The following is a 24,264-nucleotide window of genomic DNA, read 5'->3' as shown; positions in this document are numbered from 1 at the left end:
CAGCCTATGCAATTTTGTGTGCAAGGCCCTTTAAGCTGGGAGCACACACTTCTGCACAACGCATAATGCGTAAGCATAAGAAAATTGATTGGTCCATACACATGTGCATAAGGAAATAGACCAATCAGTTTTCTTATGCTTACGTATTATGCGTTGTGCAGAATGTGTGCTCCCCGCTTTAAGGTCTATCCAGACAAACTTGCATAGGTGCATAACCATATGCATAAAGAAACGGATTGGTCTATTTCCTTATGCACATGCATATGGACCAATCAATTCTCTTATGCTTATGTTTATGGGCTTATGCAAGTTTGTGTGGATATAGCTTTAATTTTAAGCGGGGAGCACACACTTCTGCACAACGCATAAAGCCCGTATCAGACTACGGATTGGGATTGAGATTGGATTGAAATTTAATCAATCAGAACAGAGAAAACTGATCTCAAGTTTAGTAAACTTTGTTCTAATTGGTCAAATTTCAATCCAATCTCAATCCCAATCCATAGTCTGATACGGGCATAAAGGGCCTCGCACACAAAATTGCATAGGCTGCATATGTATAGCATAAGACCGCTAAACCAATGAGCATCTAGCATAAAGTCGCCATATTGATTTACATAAGATGCTCATTGGTCCAGCGGTCTTATGCTATGCTTATGCAGCCTATGCAATTTTGTGTGCGATGGCCTTAAGGGTGCCGTCCCATGCAGGACGGAATTTCGGAAAACGGAATCTCGGAATCATTCTGATTGGTTAGCCCCATGGGGCACGGTACAAGCCCCATGGGGCTAACCAATCAGAATGATTCCGAGATTCCGTTTTCCGAAATTCCGTCCTGCATGGGACGGCACCCTAATACGTAAGCATAAGAAAACTGATTGGTCTATTTCTTTATGCACATGTGTATGGACCAATCATATTTCTTATGCTTACGCATTATGCGTTGTGCAGTTGTGCAGAAGTGTGTGCTCCCCGCTTTACACTCATCACACACAAAATGCATAACGTCGCATAAGCATAGCATAAGACCGCTGGACCAATGAGCATCTTACGTAAATTAATATGGCGACATTATGCTGGATGCTCATTGGTCCAGCGGTCTTGTGCTATGCTTATGCTACGCTATGCATTTTGTGTATTATCCCCTTTACACTCATCATGCATGCTGACTGCGAGAAGAAAATATAACCTTAAAAGCATATTATTTCATTTTAAAGGTTTTCATGTGCTATATATGACCTAAAAAAGGCATACAATTCGCCCTCTACTCGAAGGCATCTCCAAAAAGAATTTATTTTATTCGAAGACCACATACAGATGATGTAATTGTTTATGAAGGATACGAGACAGGTAATGTCATTAAATACGTCTGTGATAATTTAACGAGCAATTATGAGCGAAACAGGATGTCTAGTTTTTAAGAACTTTTCTAATATCGAAGTAAATATATAATCAGGCCATTTATTAAACGTTCTTTCTATTTTACATAAATCTTACGAAGTTCTTGGTCTTCAAAGTAATGTTATGATGTGATGCAAAACGTAGTTTTAAATAAAGCCTGAAATGCTCTAACTGTTTTCGTAACATTGACTTTTTTTAGCCTTATTAAATAATACAAAACTTTGTGTGTATGACTAGATCTTGGATGCTTTCACAATCAGCTGATCTTAGAAAATAGGTTTGTAAAACAAATTTGTGTTTTATATAGAATTGGTATTTATCTATTCATATATGTAATCTTTGAAGTTGCTAATGTAATTGAATTATATTTAAATTGGTACTATTATCAGCAACATCAACATGGAATGCAAGAATGACTATGTCCCTAAAACGAAAAAACGTAGGACTGACAAAAAGGGCATCAAGAGTAGGATAGAGATGTCACAGGATGAAAATAATGATTTGAAGAAAGAATTGAAGAATAAAGATACCCCTAGCGTTAAAGATAATGAGATTGATTATTGGAAATTGATTGTTAGGAATAAAACAAAAACATCAAAAAATAAAGATAGTGATTTGAAGAAAGAATTGAAGAATAAAGATACCTATAAAGTTAAAGATAAGAACAAAGTTATTGGGAATGAAAAAACGTCACAAAATGATGATAGTGATTCAACAGAAGAATCAGAGAATGAAAATACATATGAAGTTAAATGCAAGGATAAAGGTGTTGGGAATAGGAAAATATCACAAGATGAAGATAGTAATTCGACGGAAGAATCGAAGAATAAAAATACCTGTAAAGTTAAATGCAAGGATAAAGATATTGGGAATAGGATAAAAACGTCGCAGGATGAAGATAGTAATTCGACGGAAGAATCGGAGAATGAAGATACTTGTAAAGTTAAATGCAAGGATGAAGATGAAAAAAGGAAAACAACACAAGATGAAGATAGTGATTTGAAGAAAGAATTGAAGGCTAAAGATACTTGTAAAGTTAAAGATAATTCGAATAAAGTTACTGGGAATGAGATAAAAACATCACAGGATGAAGATAGTGATTCGACGGAAGAATCGGAGAATGAACATATCCATGAAATTAAATGTGAAAATAAAGATACTTGGAATGAGATAGAAACATTACAAAATGAAGATGATAATTTGAAGAGAAAATTGAAGAATGATAGTCATAAAGTTAAATTTAAGGAGGAAGCGATTGGGAAAGGGATAAAGACGTTACAGAATAAAAATAGTAACGCAAAGAAAAGGTTGAAGAATGAGGACACTTGTAAGGTTGAACCTTCGTCTAGCGATGAAGGTGTAGAAGAAGAGTATTGCAGTGATGCAACATATCTAGCACGGCAAATGGCATCAGCAGAGAGATTATCCCAAGAAGAATTACTGGTAATAATCTTGAAAGAAATTTAATTGACAAAAGCTTCGCGAATAAGGTAAATGTATATGTATAGCTACTTTCTATTTCAGCAATTGCATAATTTATGTGTGAATTTAAAACACGTGGTACCACCACAGCATAACATTGAAACACGAGCCGGATCTCACATGCCAACACGAGAGGAAATAAAAGAGTTTGAGAGAATAATACCAATTAAGAGGGGCTCGTATTCTTTTAAAGAGGACGAGATTATCGCTAAAAATTGGAAAGCATTTTGCAAGGTTAGTATGCAAAACAATCCCTATTCGCTTGTTGATGCAAAAATGATTTACAATGTTAATTTTTAAACAGCTACATAACTGGGATAGAAAAAAAGTTAAACCGTTTTTACAATTAAGAATTGGTAATTTGACATACATGCGAAATACCACAGAAAGACGGAAATTTGTACAATTTTTAGCGGATGGTTTACCAGATAGAACTTTGTATAGTGTCTACCATAGATTTAAAAATTTATACGAGGATAATGTGCAAAGAAGGTAATATACAACAAAATATATTCATGTATGTGATACTTAACTACCTTATATGTATTCTTATATAATTGTAAAATAACTTTAGTGTTAAGTTAGTTAATTTTTAACAATAGTAATGAAATATTAACATTTAAAATTGCTAGGTATAAACCTGAAGAAGATAAAATGATAATAAATCACTTGGAACATAACCCATCTCTTGATGAAAGACGTAAATATGCTGACTTGGCTAAAGTTCTTCGGAGAACGAGAAATTCTATTTGGCGACGTTATCGAGTTTTAAAAAAGAAAAGAATAAATAAAGACGATTAATGGATTTTAATTATACAATATGATACTCTTTCCTTTATATAAAAAAATCGAATTTTTCACGTGACATTCTCTCTGCTTTGGATCATTTTATTCTCGCTTCCTAACACCGAATAAGTAAAAATTACAATTTATTTTAAAAAGTTCCAAGAAATAGAATAGTTCTAGGAAATAAAAATTGGGGTAATGGAAAATTAATTTCTTTTTCACAAAATTAATTGAAAGAAAATAAATTTACAAGAATGTGAAGAATAAATTATAACGGAAGTGTGTCTAATTTTCATTATCCTCCTACTGCCACAAAATTAAAGAATAAACTGCTGATACACGTTAAAGGGGACGATGGATATAATATAATATATAATCAAAATAAATAAGAAAACATACGATTGCGATTAAATTAAGATATTGGAAAATTCGTCAAGAATATCAAAATATGCACTGTCAAGAAACTCAGTAGTGTCCTTATTTAAGTTGATTTTATTCTTTTGTTCTTTAACACGAATTATTTTAGAGATAATTAAGTCTGAAGTCTCTTGTTAAAATTTCCCTCAATATAAAGAATTTTAACATTATCTCAATTGAAATTATGCTGTAGGTTTACGATATGGTCAGAAACCATCGACGCAGTAAACACCAAGCATTAGTTCAAGGTAGGCACTTCGAGCATCTCCCGTAATAAAATATGAAAATAAAATTTAAACGTTTTATTCGTAAAAATCTACATAGCTTATTAAACAAGTTTTCTTTATATAACGAGCTTTATATAAAATTATGGATTAGATTCTATAAAATAGAAATTGTACAAAGAAATAATATTATGTACACTAAACTTTTATACCGGTTATACAAGTTATGTTAAATATTGTTCTATTATATGGTTTATTAGGAATAGAACTCCAGATTTTCAAATCTACAGAGTACGTTGTTCAATTTTAACTTTGTACCAAATCAAGTATGAAATACTTACCGTTTAGTTAAATGTTTTGTTTATTATTAATAAATTTCATTTTTATCTTACTTTGAACGCTTTCTGTTTATAATGAAAAGAATGTACAATCATATAAAACTTTTATTAATACAAGTTTTTTTATAATATAAATAAATATGCGATATGTATGCGTGTTAAATTAAGCAGACGCTATGGGAAATAAAAAACTCGATAAACATATATTTTGATTGATAAAAAAAAACCCATTTAATTATATATATTGATAAGAGATCCTATAATGTTGCAACAAGAATTACGGAGAAGCTAATACTTTAATTAGCAGTACAAAAAATATAATAAAATGACAATAGCTAAGATTTTAAAATATAAATTTTACTTCTTTAGCATTCAGGAGAATAAGATTTAATTACAAACTTTGTATCATTAAATATTTAAATGAATGATCAGTCTCGTGTCTATAACCTGTTATTATATATATAACGTAACTATTATTATTTATATGTATATTTGTACATTCCTCACTTATTTTTTGCTCAATTTATAGAATTGTTTTCGTCGTTTTATTTGATGAGAATTAAAATAAATCTAAATTCTAACGCTTTAAATATGATTTGCCAAGAAATGTTACTAATCAACGAATAATATTAAATTAATTATATCCCGATTATTACTTTTAAATATAATATTTTCGGTTAAATGAATATTACATCTCTGTATCTATATTATATACCTAACATAACGTTAAGATTTTCATTTTTAACAAAGTTAAAAAATGTGATCGCACAATTCTTCGTGTGATAACGTTTACTCGTCACAGATCGTAATCATTTTACATAATCTAAGTGATTCTTGATTCTTGTAAATGTGTACATAGCATGAGTATGATTATCATTCATTTAATCATGATGTATTTTGGTGATGGAATATATGCCGATTAAGTTTATTAAATGAGTAGATCGTATCGACTTCTTTCATTCGGTTATCATGTACACGATAGTCACAGCCCAGAAATTGTATACCTGCAGATATTACATTTTTAGCGCTATCATTCCTGCACATCAGCTATTAAAGTTTTTCAAATGTACTCTATATAAAAATCAAATAATTAATAAATGCGCTTCGTGTCGACATGCTTTATAAATTTATCATTATTCGTAGGAATTTCTACATCTAAGAAGGAAAGGAAGATCTGCGTTTCTATTGAATTTCTAAATATAATCGTATTTCTGTAATTTTTTCATCAGCATCGCGAATTATTTGTCTTAATTTTCCAGTGTCTCCATTTACTGATTTAATTCTCAAATCAATTCTAATAAATCATCGGATAAATGACTCTGTATACTTGATGAGGGAAAGAAATGAGACTCGGCTATATGAAGAAAGTCAACTATTCCCTCCTAAAATAACACAACAAACTAAACAACTATCATGTAATATGTGGTAGAACAAGATCTGGATTATACGAATACATACAAAAATATATATATGTATATATGTACATATGTTGAAATATGTGGAGTCCACAAATATTTATACCTATGATATCAAATTATAAAAAAATAGTTCGCAATTTTAATAATAGTAATTATTCCATTTCGAAAACTCTTCATTCCTCGTATAAACACGAGTACATTTAATTTTATTACATCACGGATACTCATTTACGTGTTTTTTAAAGCAAAACGTTAGTGTCTTTCCGTGCATGTCCAAGGAACGTTTCCCATTATGAAAAAAAGAGCTGCGTATATATTTACAGAGATGACGTGTAGCTTATGTCGCATGCCTTTCGCGTGCAGGATTTTACAGCTACAGTAGCAACAGCTTATACATGACATCCGTCGCAGACACTCGCGGACAACGCTTGTAATCTGTGACACCACTTCGTCTTCGTTCTTAGAACATTTGACCTATCACAGCGACCGGTCGCACTCCCGCCCCGTTATTCACGTTATTCATATTCATGTGGATATGAGTGACTGTGTGCGGTATGTGATGATGATTGTGATCGTCGACAATCATCTCGCCGTACTGGGCGCGGCAGCGTTTCTGATGCGCGAAGAGGCTGCCGCTGTGGCTGTACGCGGCGCCGCACGTCTTGCACACGTACGGTTTCTCACCGGAATGAGTGTACGTGTGCTCCTTCAACGTGCTGAGCCTCTTGAAGGCCTTGCCGCAGGTTTTGCACAGATAATTCGCCTCGCCGGTGTGCCGGGTCAGGTGTCGGCGAAAAGCCGAGCTCACAGCGAACGCGGCGCTACACACGTGACAGACAAACGGCTTGTCGCCCGTGTGAATGCGAATGTGATTCGCCAAGCTCGTCGTGGTCGTGAAGCCGCTGTTGCACGTCTTGCACACGTGCGGCTTGATGCCGGTGTGAGTTCGCATGTGATAGGTGAGGGACGAGTTGCTCGGGTATACCTTACTGCAGATGTGGCACAGGTACTCGCGCGGCACCTTCTCCTTCGGCTTGTGCGTTCTCTGATGGAGAACGAGACGAGCCTGACTAGCGCAGACTTTCCTGCAGATCTCGCAGGTGACGGGCTCGGCCTTCGGCTTGTGCATCGACACGTGCCGTCGCAGACCTTTCTTAGTGGCCATGACCTTGTCGCAGTGTTGGCACTTGTACTCTCCGGATCCTTCCTCGTCGCTCTCTTCCTTCTTGACGTTCTCGCTTTCTTGCGGGGGATCCATCGTGTTGCCTGGCATATCGTCGTCGTCCGAATCGTACAGCTTGTTGTCATCCACCAAATTATCCAACAGCCCGTGCCCATGCTTCTCCGCGTGTTTTTTCAACGTGTCCGGCCTGAAAAACCATTTTTTACACACGGTGCAAGAGTACTTCTTGTCGCCGTGCACGAGGGCGTGTCTTCTCAGGTTCTTCAAGGATGAACAATATTGGTTGCAAATCTCACATTTGTACAACTCGGGCGCGTTCTCGAATTCGTCCGCCTCATTTGCAGGCCCGGTCTCATCGTCGGTATCGTCCTCGCTCTTAAGCTCTTTCTTCGGTTCCTTATTATCCTTTCGCTCGCTCGTATTGATCTGCTTAATCATATCGTTCACTTTCTCCGTGTGCGACTTCAAGTGTCTCACGAGACTCTGAGATTTGGAGAAGGACGCGTGACAGAGCTGGCACGCGTGCGGCTTCGACGTATGAATCTTCTGATGGTTTTCCATGTTCTCCTGTTTGTAAAACATCTTTAAGCAGACATCACATTTGTACTTCTTCTCGTGGACCAACGAATGCTTCTTCAGACCCTTCTGCGTGGCGTATTGCTTGGAGCAGACCTTACACTTAAATTTCGACTCCACTGAATCTTGACTGTCGCTGCTCGGCTCGTAATAATTGTCAGCAATCTCGTCGTCGCTATACGTTTTAGTAGGTGCCGACTTCGTCTTTCTCGCAGACGTACGTTTTTGCGGGACGCTTTCCTCTTCTTCGACATTATCATTGGACAAGCTTTCATTGACGAACTGCTCCTCCTGATCTACACTGTTCTTCTCTACATACTGTTCGGCCTCCTTGATGTCGTCATCCTTGTTTTGCAAACTGATGATGTTAGACGTATCCTGCGCATCTTCCTGAGCTATCGTCATTTGGTGAACCTCGGTCTCCGATATGCAAGAATCCTTCCCCTCCTCTTTAGCATTTTCAAATCCAATGGAACAGATGAACAGTTTTTCGCACGGCATTTGAATTTCATTGGCATTCAGACTGACTTCGCTTCTGGGAAACGAGTCGGTGGTTTGAATGTACTCTTGCTCACTCGCAACCACCTGCATGTCGTCCTTTGCAAAATAATCCTCCTGGAAGTCTGGCTTTTTCGAAAATACGAATCTCCTTTGTAGGTCTGTCTGTGTACAAGAATCTTGAAAATCCTGAAAAATTACATTACGTATGCATACATTATTGTATGTCTGATACACACACACACACGGACAATCATAAGTTGACAAAGTGATGCGTTTACCGTGGCAGATTTCATCTTGGCAGGCTTATTATAGTACATGCGCAACCTCGCGTCCGAGTGTTGACACTGTTGCCTGAACTCGTGGGCGACGCTGGCCTTATAAATACAGACGTCGCATATCAGGGAAGGTAATCCATCCTGCTCGTGTATCTCGATGGAGCCACAGACTTGTATTTTTTGAGAGAGATCCGTGAGATCGTTCACTTCTTGAGTAGAGGAGAAAATCGACGACAGATTGGTGCCCTCGGTGAGACAGATCCTGCACACTCTGTCCATATTAATCGGCAGAGTGAAGTAACCCGAAGTCATTGTTCTGCCGAGGACAAAACGTTCGCCTGCGACAAGTTATCTGCAAGATGAAAAAAGAAGAAGAGTACAATGAGAGGAGAGTGAAGACAAGCGTTCTCCTTTGCGGAATGTAACTTTAATTATCAAGTACAATCATAATCATAAGTGTTAAATCCCAACGATAGTCTCGTAGGTGCGTAAAACAAGTCTTTCCCGGTCTAGTAACGGTGACGCAAACAAAGTGCAGACAGCATCGTCGCAATATGCTGCGTTAACGTCGCGCGGTACGACGGGCGAGCGTTTTCTCGCACGGCATCGCGGAGCAATCGACGAGGCAATTTAATGTATCTCATGACGTGACCGGGTCCCCGGACTCCCCGGCCGGGTCTCGGCGGCAGCCGTGCGAAACGAGGCTCGCGATACGGCGACGTGACGCCGCGCGCGAGAGGCATTTCCTCGCGCGAATTCCCGTGCGCGCGACCGGGAGAGAGAGATAAGAAATTAAATATACAAATACCGGAGCGGTTCTCAACCTCCGAACCGCGGGGGGCGCGTTCATGCGTCGTGTCGTGCCTCGTGCCCGCCGCCCCCGGATGCCGCTGGCCCCCGACTCCCCGACAGTGACGCCCAGTGGAAACGCGAAGCCGCTCAAGCCGCGGACACACACACACACACACACTCTCTCTCTCTCTCTCTCGCTGGTGAATTCCGTGCAGCTATTCCCTTCCGTTCCGGTTTCTTTTCAGGACGCTGCGCGCTCGCGAGGGCCTCGCGTCGCACGGAGGCGCGATGCGCGCCGTTCCATGATCGATCCGGCGTATTCGCGACGACTCCGGCTGCTCCGGCACTCTTTAAATTCTTCGCCCTCGACTCCGCTCTCCGGCCTTTGTCTCGGCCGTCTCGGCTCGCTCTCCGATCTTCGGCGCGATCGCGGCGGCGGCCGCGAAGGTTGAGAGCAATCTGACAATGAGACGAACGCCCCGAAGAGGTCCCGGAGCCCGGAGTGTGGGTGGGTCAATACAAAGAAGAGCCCGAGAGATCGTGAGAGCGCACGTATGCACGTGTGTGTGAGTGCGAGAGCCGGGGCCGGTTATGTCTGGAGAGTCTCGATTAATTGGTCAGCGACTCGTCGTCGTCGTCGTCGTCGTCGTCTACTCGTCTCTTTCTAAGCTCTGTAATACGGCGGAGACGAAACGTATGTAGATACGTATACATACCTACATACGTTCGCCGTCTAATAAAGTTAGCATCGAGGCACCAATACGTGGCCACAGACATCTATATAAGAACTAAACTGCGTAAACTGCTAAACTCTTCTACATGGCTCCGAAAAATATGTATGGATGTAATGGATGTTATATGTATGTACATACATACATATGTACACGTGCATATATACATGCAGACCTCATGCGCGTGCGTCGTGTTGGGACACAATAGTCATGTTTGATTGGTTGAATTTTCAATAACACATGTTACACACACGCAATTTATTGCAAACCGTACATACATTCGAAAAAGAAATATTTGTAAATAACACGCAATAATTTGTTCTTTTTTGTTAAAAAATTCTTATAGTTTTAAAAATAAAATATTACAGAGAGTATATTTGGAAATACATAATAAATATATGCATACATACACATGCACTTATACCTATTTTATGAGAAACAAAAAAAATTTATAAAGCAAAAGATATCAATTTAAAGATAAAAATTAAAATAAATGTTTATGTGATTATAAAATAATAATGACAATTTTGAAGTAATTTTTTATAGTTTGACTCGTTTGACTACACTAACATATTTTTAATGTTATATATGTACATAATAAGAGTAGCATTTTTTAAGTAGAAAAATAAAAGAAGTAGTTTAGTAACATTTTTTCTTGTAAATAAAATTTAGAATACGAGTGTAGTCTTATTTTAATATATTGACTAATAATAAGTCGAATGTTATATAATATATTCGATACCCTCACATTACTACATTTTAAATTTGGGAATATTGACGAATCAAGAACAAAAGTATTTTTAATTCTTCTCGCAATTTTTAAATTTAAATATTCTATGGTAGATAATTCTCAGTTACAATCATCAGTATAATCAATAACATAATCATCATCATATCCAACTGTTTCTCAGTTTTCAAATTTTATAAACACAACTAGATGAACTAATTAATCCATTAAGCCATTATCAGAAAAATCCAAAATTTTATTGTATGATGACTATTGTATAATAATTATAACTCCAAAATAATATATTTATTTAATCTTCACATTGATGAAAATAAAAGTATCGATTCATAAGGTTACTCTCCCATTGATCACTTTTTTATAATTTTTATACGCCACTGTCAATTCGTTCCTTCATAAGTATAAAGAAACTGTAAAAAAGCAATTTACCTAATTAGTAAAAGCAGTTCTGATTCTTTTAGTACAATTATGCAAATAAGAATAATACATTGAAGTATTTAAGATATTTTGTAAATAAGTTGTTTAATTATTAAGAAAGTTTGTAATATCAATGTTAGTAATTACTTCAATATCAATCTAATCGTTAATATGTTAACGTACCAAGGCATTTTTATCTATTGGAACATTTAATCAGAAATGGAGAACATACATACGATAGTTATTACAATAATCACCATACAATATAAATTATATTAAATTAATCAAATAGTAATACATAGTAACAGCAAATTATTTTACCTCTCCAGAACAAGCGTAATTATGTTCATCATGTTGACTGTATGTAGACTTAGCTTTATTTCTTTTTATATTTTTTAATAGAGCATCTGATAAATCATCTGATTCGTTACTTAAATTAAATGCAGCATCAGTTTTCGAAATATTTTTGCTTTCTAAGAATTCCAATAATGTCTTTAAATTTGTGAGAGTTTTCTCTTTTCGCTTTATATTTTTGTTTAAGGTTTTAGTTTTATTTTTAGCCATTTCCAATTTTTTCTTCAACACAGCTTCTTTGTCACGTATAATAGTATGAAATATGCTCGCTTGCCAATTTAGCTTTTTTTCTTGTAATATTTTTAATTCTTTTATTTTCTTCTGTAAGTTTTCATTTTCGCTCAATAACTTATCATAATTTGAACAATTTGAACCTGTAATATATTATAAATTATTAAAATTAATAAATAATTAGTATATAAATAAATATCCATTGTTTTTCTTTCTTCCTTAAAAAAAACTATACATACATTTCGCTGAAGTAATAGGCTTATTATCCTTTTCATTCAAATTTTGTTCTACAGGGATAATGTCATTATTTTGATCATCTATAATAAATGCTTTTATTATTTTTATTATTATTGCATGTTCACTACTGAATATTTTATTAACTTTTAGTATAAAGCACAATATTCTGATTCATATTTGAATACAAATAATTAGTATATAAATAAGTATACATTATTTTTCTTTCTTCCTTAAGGAAATTTATACATACATTTCGCTGAAGTAATATGCTTATTATCCTGTTCATTCAAATTTTGTTGCGCAGGGATAATGTCATTATTTTGATCATCTATAATAAATGCTTTTATTATTTTAGTTATCATTGCATGTCCACTACTGAATATTTTATTAACTTTTAACATAAAGTATAATATTCTGATGTACATTTGATATTCATTCAATTACCTTATTATTATTTTGTATTTTTTTTGGTATTTTTGACGCTTACAATTTAATATTAAATATAAAGAATTTTACTTACATTCATTAATTTTATACACTATATCTTGCTGGAACACTTGCAACATATTCCTATATATATTTTGTGTTGGAATTACATCAGGTTTAAGACGTCTTCTTTGATTGTTCTCTACATGAAACTTATAATAGTCGTTATTTGTAAAATGCAAACTACACATCCGTGCGTTTGAATATGCAATCCAATTACTTCGTCCTGTAGCAGCAACCCAATATTTTAGAATTTTCTCATTTGAAATTGGAAATCTGAAAAATTAGTTTTAAAAAATATAATATACCGGGTGTCTTGGAAAAGATGGACTATCATAGCCATATGTTTCGATTACCGATTAGATAAAAATAAAAATATAAGAAATGGTAAGTCATACGCAAATTTTATAAGAATTTAAGATTATTTTCACACCCAATCTACACACCTATGAGATTGTCTTTTTCGAAATATCCTACGGCTCTTGAAGGTAATAAATTATGCAAATTGTTATGATCATTAAATACCGTACATCTATATTATAGCTATATAAATCAAATTATACTTTGATCTATTGAAAATCATATAAAAATTGTAAAAGCTTTAGTTACCTCTACAACAAAACTAAATTTGATTACACTTACCTGTAAAATCTTATACCATCTTTCGACAATTTACCTTGATGTTTACTTTTACAACCTTTGACGGAACAAGTTACCGCCATTACGATACTTTTGACAACTTTTATATGTTTATTAAAAATACTTTCTATCATAAAAATGTCACATATACATATATATTCTCAAGGTACCGACCGTATTACGTGATATCTTTTATACTTCTTACATTACGCATGCACAATTCACAAATGCTTGTTTACCACATAATACATAATTTTTTAGATCAACTTTTGTGCATGGTAATCATAGACATATAATATATAGACCGGTCTACCGTCTCCGGGAGCGCCCGTTTGATCACGTTGCGATTGACAACATAACAACAGCCATTCACAGTCCCCAGTGCCTGGAGTTTTCCACTGGCCCAGCCACAGCCAATAAGATACTTTTATTTTAAATAAGGTAATTTTATTTTAAATTAAGGACAAATGATGGTCATTTTTGGGTTATTCACATAAAAAGTATATTCTTCAAAGTTTTTATTTTTTTATTACTTCGTTTTTTACTTAAAGGTATTTTATAAAATGCATTTAAAATGTATAAAAATATAAAAAATTATATAGTGCACTGATGAGCGCACCATTATAATATATAATGTATAAAAAACATGTATACATATATTTTAAAATACATTGCATATATTTCTATATTTGTTCAATTTGGATCTCGCATCCACGTGTCGAAAGTAGGTCCGTGAGAATCGCATTTCCGGAACGATTTGCGACAGTCGAGTCGGACACGTTGATAGAGCTACGTACTCAACGGGAGGAGGATACGTGAGTGAGATAGCTCGTGTTTGTCTGCCCTCTTGACATTTCGTAGGTATGATACCGGACTCCGGAGTAGCTCTCTCTCTCTCTTTCTCTCTCTCCCCCTCTCGCTCGTCCGCCACTCGCCAGTCCACGCCAGTCTGTCAAAAAATGTGAATGCAGGTCGGCGGATCGGGACTTACGGATTTCGGTTGACCGTAATGGTATCATAGGTCCACGTGTGGTCCGGTCGAGTCGAGAAGTACGGCCGATGCGCGAGGAAGTCCCCTGAGCGGAGTCGCGCGAGCGCAACGGCGTTTAATATTTTCCTTTAGATGCGACCATGGCACTCCGCAAGGTAAAGGGGAACTTCGAGCGGATGTTCGACAAGAATCTGACGGATCTGGTGCGCGGGATCAGGAACAATAAGGAGAACGAGGTGATTTCCCGTTGTGTGTGCGTGCGTTTTCCCCGCTGCCGAAATCTTTAGTCGAAATCTAACCTAATTTTCCTCCCTCGATCGCTCGCCTTATCCGTTTTTGCAACATTTCCCGTTGAGCGCGAGGATACTTTACGCCTCTTTTCTGTCCCAGGCGAAGTACATCGCGCAGTGTATCGAGGAGATCAAGCAGGAGTTGCGGCAGGACAATGTGGCGGTCAAAGCCAACGCCGTGGCCAAGCTGACATATGTAAGTCTCTGGCATATGTAAATTTTATTTAGACGGTCGACGTGATGCAATTTCTACCGATCGATTTACCACAAGTCAACTTAATTCAATTTAATTCAGTTTGTCCAAAGTATTAATGGCTGGTCTATCCTTGTGTCTTTAGCTCCAGATGTTGGGGTATGACATCAGCTGGGCCGGGTTTAACATAATAGAAGTAATGTCGTCAACAAAGTTCACTCACAAGCGAATCGGCTATCTCGCTGCCAGTCAAAGCTTTCATGCAGATACAGAGGTAAAATTTATTTTAGATGAGTCTCAGATAGATATTTTATATAAATTTTTTAGACATAATTTTTTAGGTTTATATATATATATATATATATATATATTTCTTATAGTTCTATTTTTAATATTGTTTATATTTTTATGAACTAAATATAAAATTAAATAAAAATAGATATAACAGATTATTAATGAAAATTATATATGTATTTATAAATGTGTATGTATAATATGCAATATTTAGCAAATTGCTAGGATTATAGAAAAGTGATTACGTCATAATTTATTAATATTTTTTTTTGTTATAGCTATTGATGCTAACAACGAATATGATTCGTAAAGATTTAAATAGTCAAAATCAGTATGACGCTGGTTTAGCGCTGAGTGGTTTGTCTTGCTTTATAAGTCCAGATTTAGCACGTGACCTGGTTCATGATATAATGACATTGTTGACTTCTACAAAGCCATACTTGCGCAAGAAAGCAGTTTTGATGATGTATAAAGTATTTCTGAGATTTCCCGAGGCCCTCAGGCCCGCTTTCCCTAGGTTAAAGGAAAAGCTTGAAGATCCAGACAGTGGTGTTCAAAGTGCAGCGGTAAACGTAGTTTGTGAATTGGCCAGAAAAAACCCGAAAAATTACCTGAGCTTGGCGCCTGTTTTCTTTAAGCTGATGACAACTTCCACGAATAATTGGATGCTTATCAAAATTATCAAATTGGTGAGTGTTATCGTTGCTTTAGATTTCTAAGGGACAAACAACAGTATTTTTTTACATATTTTTTTATGGACGTAAAGTCATATAATCAATCATTTTTTCTAATAATAATCTAATAATAAATAATTGTAACAATAATATTAAATCTTTTACATAACATCTTTTTCTTATTATACAATATGTTGATTTTGTTTCTCACGTTCAGTTCTCGACTATAACTCTGATCGAACCAAAGCTTGGTCGGCGACTTACTCAACCATTAATTGATCTGATTTCAAGGTTTTATATTACTTATTTTTTTACATATACAGTACAATTGTAGGTTTATTTCTTGTAGCTGTAATACATTGGTAGTGTATACGTCAGTATCAGAATATATTTTGTAGGATTATTTATATTGTGTTTTGCATATAGTTTGATTTTATATACTTCATTTCTTCATACTTCAGTTCATAAAATAAGAATTAAACTACTTCTCTGTATAAAAGAAATTTACCGAGTACATCTTAGAAGGCAACATGACATTTATATTTTCAGTTTGGAGCATTGACACCTCTAGAACCTAGGCTTGGCAGAAAGTTAATAGAACCCCTTACCAATTTGATACACAGGTATCTAATGTAATGTTTTATTCTAAAGTATCTATTAATTATCGCGCTTTTAATGTCATTGCTTGTCTAGTTTTATATCTTCTAGCTGTCTTATATTATTTTTTTATTTATCTCTTGTAATGCGTATAGTCTTTTACAATGTATTCATCGCTTTCTTTTTTGACTTTTTTGGCAAATAAATCAATTCTCGGTATAATTTATATAACACATAATTCTGATCGTTTCTAGTACATCTGCAATGTCCTTATTGTACGAATGTATCAATACAGTAATCGCTGTATTGATTTCTATATCGTCTGGTATGCCGAGTCACTCCGATTCGATACAGTTGTGTGTTCAAAAATTGAGAATATTAATAGAGGATTCTGACCAAAACTTGAAGTATTTGGGATTGTTGGCGATGTCAAAAATATTGAGAAATCATCCGAAGAGCGTGCAATCACACAAAGATCTAATTATGCAATGTCTTGATGATAAAGACGAAACTATAAGACTGCGTGCCTTGGATTTATTGTACGGAATGGTTTCCAAGAAAAACCTAATGGAGATAGTTAAGAAGTTAATGGTACATATGGACAAAGCCGAAGGCACTATGTATCGCGATGAATTGCTCTCAAAGATTATTCAAATTTGCTCACAGAATAACTATCACTTCATTACCTACTTTGAGTGGTAAATATAAGATTTTTTTATATATATAAATCCATTCTCTAGGACAGATTATAGAAAATTTCGTGTATACAGGTACATATCTGTATTGGTGGAACTTACACGAATGGAAGGCACCAAGCACGGACCATTAGTAGCAACTCAATTACTTGATGTAACAATTCGTGTACACGCTATCCGAAAATATGCGGTTCAACAATGTGCCTTACTGCTTGAGAATTCATATCTTTTAACCGGCCAGCCAAGGGCAACAATGTCTGAGGTTTTATATGCAGCAGCATGGATTTGTGGAGAATTCTCTAGGTAATAAGAATTTTATATACGTACAGGCATTAATCTAATTAATATATGATAATATATTCCGATGATCTGTTAAATCAATAGTGAATTAGAAGATCCTTTGGCAACATTGCAGTCTATGTTGCGATCACAAGCTTCTAGTTTGCCAGGACATATACAGGCTGTTTACGTTCATAATATATTAAAGCTGGCTGCAACGACATTCGCCAAAGCAGAAAAGGAGGAAAATACTGAAACTATTGAAAAGGTAAAACATAAACACAATTTATACAATAATAATAGAACTTTTATATCATCCTTATGGTGCAACAAAGCGTGCACCATGCAGTTAGTGATATTTTTAAATAAATATATTTGCATTAAATTAAAGCTAAATCTTTATTAATCTTTATTAGTTCTAATATTAGCTTTCACTTTACAGATTTACGAATTGAAGGACAAAATAGCAACTTTTGTCTGTAGTGGCGATCTGGAAGTTCAGGAAAGATCAAGTTCCGCATTAGTACTACTTGAATGTTTAAAAGAAAATCCTGGTCTTGCGCAGGAATTAATAAAGACTTTCGAAGGTGAACTTAATCCAGTTGCGCCAAAGGCTCAAAGAAAAGTAAGTATCAATTAGTAATATTGTGTACGTGTATTAGTTACTTAAAAATATGTTTTATTTTGTTAAATTGAAAGAAAATATGTACATATATTAGCTGATATATATGTGATGCAGATTATTTACAAGTTTTGTCATAAAAACTTCATGGTATTTTTCAGGTTCCAATACCAGAGAATTTAGATTTGGATTCCTGGATCAACGATCCACCTTCGGAAAGCTCGGATTCAGAGGATTTAGATATGAATGATATTTTTATTAAGACGGAGAAACCGAATAATTCATTTTCCAAACGAGATTTAAGTGAACCGTCCCTGGAAGAACTCGAAAGGAGACGCGAAGCAAGAAAACTAGAGCAAGAAAATAATCCTCATTATCTGAAAGGCTCATTTAAGACTTCTACTACATCATATCACAACTCATCGAGCGCGTACGAAGACTTTGAAAACATTCCTTTCGCGGAATTAGACATCCCAATTTCTTTAAAGATTTCTAACTCGCACAGATGTCGCGAAGTAGATAGCAGTCACAAAAGACATAAAAAACATGAAAAGAAGAAATCGAAGAAAAATAAAGGTAATTGTTACGTATACAAATCGTGTATTACATCAAGCATGCTGTTAGACATTTGAGATTCTTAGCGTTGATATTTTCAGATAAAAAATCTGCGTCGGAAGAGGATGAAAAGGATGACAGCTTACCATCGCAAGTAGTAAATACTGGAATTGGAGAACTGCCTCCGGGTGCAGAGATAAGTGACAGTGACGAATATGATTTAGTAGATGCGAATGACCCACATAGAGCTCTGAATATCGATTTGGATATGCCTTTACGAGAAGATGAAAGATTGCCTGTCTTAGAACATAGAGTTATTGAAAATAAAATAACGAAGAAAGCTGAAGAAAAGGAAAATAAAAAAGAAAAAGTAAATTTGTCTTTACACTAATAAGTATTGTAACATAATTTGAATTTATTTAATTCATTTACATATTTTTAAAAATATTTTTTAATGATTTGCATTTTATATTGATAGGGACATAGAAAATCTAAAAGAAAAGTCAAGAATGTCATGGAAAACAAGGTAAATAACGAAAGGGAGTCGTCTGACTTGTGGTTGGAAACTAATTCGTCCCCCGAGAAAGTGCAATCTCCTGCTATAGGAGAGTACATAGAAGTGTCCAGTGAGTCACAGAAAGAAAGAAAACGTAAGAAGTCGAAAAGTCAAAACAAACACAAGAAATCCAACGAAGAAGACACGAAACATAGAAAATCGAAGAAATCGAAAAGTAAGAAAGAGCACAAGTCGTTGGATTATGAGGAAACAGCTGGGATATCTACTCCATCAAAAGAGATATTACCAGAATTAAAGGATGATATTATGAATTCCGAATATAACGCAATTACTGTACAGCAAGACATCTCCTACGAAGAATTAGCCAAAAATAAGGTCATTTCCATGAGGTACGAGCTGAGACAAATCCCTCACGACTCAAGTGAAATCATCGTATCGATTTGCATTACAAATATAGGTCAGCCACTTGTAAAAGAATTAGTCTTCGACGTTCCAGACACATCATCACTCAAATTAGTTAGGAATGTAAGTTAATGCACACTTGAATATTTGAAGTTTACGCTTCAATTTGCAAAAATAATTTTGTATTATTTCATGCTCTCTCAGCCTGGAGACGAATTTGGAATAAAACTGCCGTTCCAACTGCCTCTGCAATCTAGTAAAGAAACTGAGTTCACCGTTCTAGTCTCGGACGTGACGTTCGCTCAGAAACTGAGAGGTACACTGACATACATGTTCGAAAGTACAGAAGGCACGCAACAAGAAAAGCTCGACTTCACCGTGCCCTTGTCATGTAGCAAGTTCATGGTCGGGCATCTCTCTCACAAGGACATACTCACGGAACTTCTCAAAAGTGGTCAATTAGTATCTAAGATTAGAAGAGAAGTAACTCCTTCTAAGGACTTTGATACGGTTCTAAATATTATCTGTCGGAAATGCAATCTCACACTCGTGGAACAAATTGACGATACTGCATCTTTATACGGACATTCTTTGAAGGGACATCATGTGTGCCTTTTGTTAAAATATAACGTAAGTTAAATCATGTTGGTCTGCTCCACAACTAATTTGATGATCAAAGTTAAAGAATATTAATTGACGTAACATAAAGGAAAAATACGTATTTAAATATTACGTTTGCGTTGATTTAATTGAAACTTGCATAAAGATTTTAACTTTCTAAACTTAGCGGTATAAATCAGTCTTCCTATGTTACAGAGAGTGACGGAAAATCTATTGATCGAAGGTAAAGGTGACAATAACTCATTACTGTCGGGAATTGGAGAGGACATCTTGAGGATCCTGACATAATACTGATCGAGTGTCTATATCTTGCAATTATTGATTCCTATCACGCATCGCAGTTATGTTAAACATACACTGGGCAGAAGAACACTTTGATTGTGTCCACTACACATAATGAAATACAGATATATAGCAGCTATAGCGTATGTGCAAACCCATTAAATATTTTCGGAAAGGATCTTACCTAAACTTCACGTGTAATCTAGATCATAAAGTTTGTTAAATATTTAAGAGATATACATATATATATACACATACACATATTATATACATGCATAAATACATATACATACACACATATGTACATTTCGATATGTGTTAGGCGAAGTTTCGTAAAGAAACTGCGAGAAGAGGGAGAAGGGGGAATTTATTGCCAAGAATTGAAGACACTGGAATAAAAGTAGATTAATGTTTCTATATAGGATTTAAGTCTGGCATGGCACTGATGTGCAATAAATATAGGATCATGAATATTTAAGTTATCCTTTAAGATAATTATCCACTTTCAGCTACCTTGTTGAATTACATCAATATCTTCCAAAAACTTCTGTAAATTACTATACTTTCTTATCTTTACAATGTTGCATTTACTACATGGCATGTAATAATCGAAATAGCTTACGAATAAAGACTAACTACTAAGCAGTTCTTTGTACAGTACGGAAATAAATGTTGCAATAGAAACAATTGACCCTACTTTCATGTTCAATGCCTTCAATTTTTGCGTCTAATTGGGATGATAATATTCCATGGCTATTGTTGAGATCTTTATTATTTTGTAAAATATATGAAATATTATATTCATTGCGATATTGCGTCCGATCTTTGTAAACATGGATTAACGAGCATGAAGTGGTAAGCGTATTGTGCATGCGACGCTTCCATTATGTTTCGATAATAAGGCAAGAGAGATTATGTAAATTTAAAATTAAATCATAAATAACTCATATACATATATACACAGGCACATGATCCATGTATGCATAATCGTGCGAAAAAAAATATGCCCCTATGTTATTTTGCAATGGACTTTGATTGCATCAAATTTTATATCTATTTGCCTTTCTTTTAATGTCTTCTGCTTTCTCTTGTTTTGAGATATATAAAGATTTTTATATTTGAACATAAATTCTAGAGTTTTTTTTTATGTTAACTCGCTAACATCTAGTTATTAAACGTGTGCCAAAAATCATTAGAGCTTTCAATATCCAAGACAATCCTTTTACTCCTAATGCGTTGGCTTTTGTGCAACGTACATTGACTATATCCGATTACAGTTGTATAGTAATAATTTCCCTTCGTAGATACGAAGCACGCGACATACATCATGATAGATGCGAATTTTATACGCACTGCCATTGCAGAAGAAATAGCCGATATCTTCTTTTTAAGTACACAATTCATATGAGAGACGTAGCATGTAAAGCGCGCGTGCATGTTGACCATGACATATTCTATTATAAATTATAAATTACACGCCGCGAAATTAAGGCCGGCATTATTTTATTATAATCGCGCATTTGTCGAGTCTTATCTCTCGCGCCCGCAGGCGTGAATGACGTCGCATAGTAAAATTTATAATCGGTGCTGTAAACATTGTTCGCAACAATTTATTACTCAGAAGGACGTTAAATGCGGAAGAGATATCGCTCGCCCGAATTCAACCACGAGTTACGTGCTCGCGTAACGAAACCGGCTTAGGATTTTTGTACGAATACAAAATACCCTAATATATATATAGATTCTTTTGAAGCTGCTGCACTGAAAAAAAAGTTTGTTAATCCGAAAAAATATTTAGTCCGATACGTTCAAATAAACATTTTAGTTAGTTTAACTAAACATTAGTTGAATTAATTAATTCTTGATTAAAAGAAACTAATGTTTTTACTTAACTAACTAACATATTTAGTTGAACGTATCGGACTAAATATTTTTTCGGATTAACAAATTTTTTTTATCAGTGTGGCGCCAGACTATATGCACGATTCGTGGTTCATCATTCGCCATTCGCGCCGATTTGCTAGCGGAGCGGTTTTCGGACGAAATCAAATTTATGAATCGAAATCGCGAATAAACAAATGATGAACCATACGAATAGCGGAGGGTCTGCATTGCGGCAAACGGCGAATCTAAATACGAATGGCGAACCGCGAATCACGAATCTCGAATCGCGCATAGTCTAGCGCCAACTTCAGAGCGATTCTTTATGCCGCGAATCGCCGTATTCGTTTCGCGAGCGTATTATACCTATCCAGGTCGAGATGAAGACAGGCGCGTTTCGCAAGTCGCGACGCACGGCGGGGCCGGCGCGGGCGTTCCGGTGAGTGACGCGCGGGCGATTCTTTTGATTTGCGCGGCGACGCGATGATCCGCGCCTTCGGGACAATGCTCGGGGTCTGGAAGGTGAACCGCGAGGACTATCAGGACGGCCGTGATTCAACGAGATTCATCGACCTCACACGCTACTCCCACGCGAGACTCATGGTCGCGCAGCGTCATGCACTCTCAAGCGGGCCCGTTGTTTTCGCCAGGTATACAACGCGATCCCCCCCCCCCCCCCCCCCCCCCCCCGACACCGTCGACGCCGTCGATGCCGAAGGCACTTCGCCACCGCTTAAATTTAGGTCGAAAAACGTAATTGTTTGATTTCAATGTCTGCGCAAACATTTCTCGGAACACTCTATCTGTAAAATCGATTCACCCGTTCGTTTCCAGAAGCGTTCCGAAGTGTTTGATATAACGCATAATTTACGCGTGACGTGTCCACGCGCTCCACTTGGGAAAGGCATTCGGGAGAATGCCCGGCTTTCCCGAATCGGTGTACTTTTCCACACGTTTCGTCACGAACGTCTCCTCCGTACTGCGAATCGCGTTCGTCACATTTCTATCATCAGTGTAAGTAATACAACACGCGAAATAAATCGAGATATCGGCTTTCGAGATTATCATTTCAACGAATAAATTCCTCGCTCCGCGGCTTATCGAATTAAATATGAATAATATTTGCAGAAAGAATACCGATCTCGTTCCTCCCTTTTTTTTTCCACAAGTAGGTATGCTTGCGCGAGAAGAGAAAAAGAAGGAGGTGAAATAAATTAAATGGCCATTATATTGGCATTCCAGTCACGTTTCAGTCAGACGAGCATGCATGTTTTTCAAGACTCGATATCTTGATTCGGAATGTCAAGAGCTGTCAGAGTGACGCGTTATGACTTATCGGTGATCTAATTCGAAATCCTTATCGTTTCTACAATTTTGCTTTTATTTAAAAACGACGGACGTTAGTAGATTAAATTGGCGCACGCTCGCGAGAGACAAAATTACGAAATTTACATAAAGAAACTATATCGAAGTATGTAAAAGAAAACCTTAGTCGACATCTTTTTATCGTTAAACGATGTCAGCACTAGAGAGATAAAAATTGCGATTGTATCGATAACTGAAATCATCAACATCGTTTTGTATGATTTATTGTCGTTGCCGAAAGAAAATGTACTCTTCGCGAACGAATATAATTGCTGTAAAATATTTTCATCTTGAAATTACAACAACCAAAAGTTGATACGTCAATGTGTGTATGCATTTATATACGTACGTTTGCGTTTCGTGTATTCAGTTTTTTTCGTAGAATATATTTCACGTTCTCCCTCTCGTTTTGTTTTTAGATCGATAATGCGAAGAATGAGATGGGTATCTTTTTTGAAAAATTGAAAGTGGTACGCGGATGTGAATGCAATTTGTCTCCTGCCATAAAGCAGAGCTACGTCAACGTAGATTAATGATTGTTGCGTAACTCCAGGATAATATTTAGATGTGCGCCGGAAACAGAGGTAACGTTAAACCGATTATTTATCTAAACCGCAGGCGCAGAGTGGAACGTATTATACGTGTAAAACTTGCGAGATAAGTTGTTTGGCGACGCAAAACGCGTAATCTTATTTCTTTAACAAAAATTTAATCTTGATTTAATCTGCTTTTGGCAGGAAGAAGACTAGCCAATTGCGATGCTTATCGCACAC

At 35.9% G+C, this 24,264-nt stretch overlaps 4 protein-coding genes across 8 annotated transcripts; 2 read left to right on the top strand and 2 right to left on the bottom strand.

The window, feature by feature from the left end:
- Window positions 1–1,146: 1,146 nt before the first annotated feature.
- Window positions 1,147–3,748, top strand: LOC139770265 (uncharacterized). Its single transcript, XM_071702095.1, has 6 exons — window positions 1,147–1,350; window positions 1,639–1,678; window positions 1,791–2,844; window positions 2,926–3,117; window positions 3,188–3,375; window positions 3,516–3,748. Exons 3-6 carry the CDS (start codon window positions 1,801–1,803, stop codon window positions 3,682–3,684), a joined length of 1,593 nt encoding a protein of 530 aa, XP_071558196.1. The 5' UTR covers window positions 1,147–1,350; window positions 1,639–1,678; window positions 1,791–1,800; the 3' UTR covers window positions 3,685–3,748.
- A 987-nt stretch (window positions 3,749–4,735) lies between these two features.
- LOC139770264 (uncharacterized) lies at window positions 4,736–10,324 on the bottom strand. 3 transcript variants are annotated; one of them, XM_071702091.1, is made up of 3 exons: window positions 10,110–10,324; window positions 8,605–8,953; window positions 4,736–8,512 (listed from the first exon to the last, which is right to left on the bottom strand). In XM_071702091.1, the coding sequence occupies exons 2-3, from the start codon at window positions 8,911–8,913 to the stop codon at window positions 6,527–6,529; spliced, it is 2,295 nt and encodes a 764-aa protein (XP_071558192.1). In that variant the 5' UTR covers window positions 8,914–8,953; window positions 10,110–10,324; the 3' UTR covers window positions 4,736–6,526. The 3 variants fall into 3 exon arrangements, with proteins under 3 accessions (XP_071558192.1, XP_071558195.1, XP_071558194.1); XM_071702094.1 differs by lacking the exon at window positions 10,110–10,324 and adding an exon at window positions 9,044–9,403; XM_071702093.1 differs by lacking the exon at window positions 10,110–10,324 and having other exon boundaries at window positions 8,605–9,403.
- Window positions 9,410–13,529, bottom strand: LOC139770266 (uncharacterized). Of its 3 annotated transcripts, XM_071702098.1 has the most exons (7): window positions 13,237–13,529; window positions 12,815–12,870; window positions 12,629–12,746; window positions 12,359–12,436; window positions 12,111–12,188; window positions 11,608–12,014; window positions 10,840–11,279 (listed from the first exon to the last, which is right to left on the bottom strand). In XM_071702098.1, exons 3-7 carry the CDS (start codon window positions 12,672–12,674, stop codon window positions 11,250–11,252), a joined length of 639 nt encoding a protein of 212 aa, XP_071558199.1. In that variant the 5' UTR covers window positions 12,675–12,746; window positions 12,815–12,870; window positions 13,237–13,529; the 3' UTR covers window positions 10,840–11,249. The 3 variants fall into 3 exon arrangements, with proteins under 3 accessions (XP_071558198.1, XP_071558199.1, XP_071558197.1); XM_071702097.1 differs by lacking the exon at window positions 10,840–11,279 and adding an exon at window positions 9,410–10,064 and having other exon boundaries at window positions 12,629–12,870; XM_071702096.1 differs by having other exon boundaries at window positions 12,629–12,870.
- A 601-nt stretch (window positions 13,530–14,130) lies between these two features.
- Window positions 14,131–21,437, top strand: Garnet (adaptor-related protein complex 3, delta 1 subunit-like garnet). The gene is made up of 14 exons (XM_071702090.1): window positions 14,131–14,460; window positions 14,615–14,710; window positions 14,853–14,981; window positions 15,280–15,690; window positions 16,225–16,298; window positions 16,527–16,970; window positions 17,043–17,270; window positions 17,352–17,514; window positions 17,689–17,871; window positions 18,030–18,444; window positions 18,525–18,793; window positions 18,902–19,465; window positions 19,547–19,972; window positions 20,159–21,437. Exons 1-14 carry the CDS (start codon window positions 14,365–14,367, stop codon window positions 20,249–20,251), a joined length of 3,591 nt encoding a protein of 1,196 aa, XP_071558191.1. The 5' UTR covers window positions 14,131–14,364; the 3' UTR covers window positions 20,252–21,437.
- The last annotated feature ends 2,827 nt before the right edge of the window (window positions 21,438–24,264 follow it).

The sequence above is a fragment of the Temnothorax nylanderi genome, unplaced genomic scaffold (genome assembly GCF_030848795.1).
Source record: "Temnothorax nylanderi isolate EJ_2023f unplaced genomic scaffold, tnyl_v1.0 TNYL_tig0028_pilon, whole genome shotgun sequence".
Lineage (NCBI taxonomy): Eukaryota > Metazoa > Arthropoda > Insecta > Hymenoptera > Formicidae > Temnothorax > Temnothorax nylanderi.
Note: the sequence above shows the minus strand (reverse complement) of the source record. Positions and strands in the feature narration are given on the sequence as shown.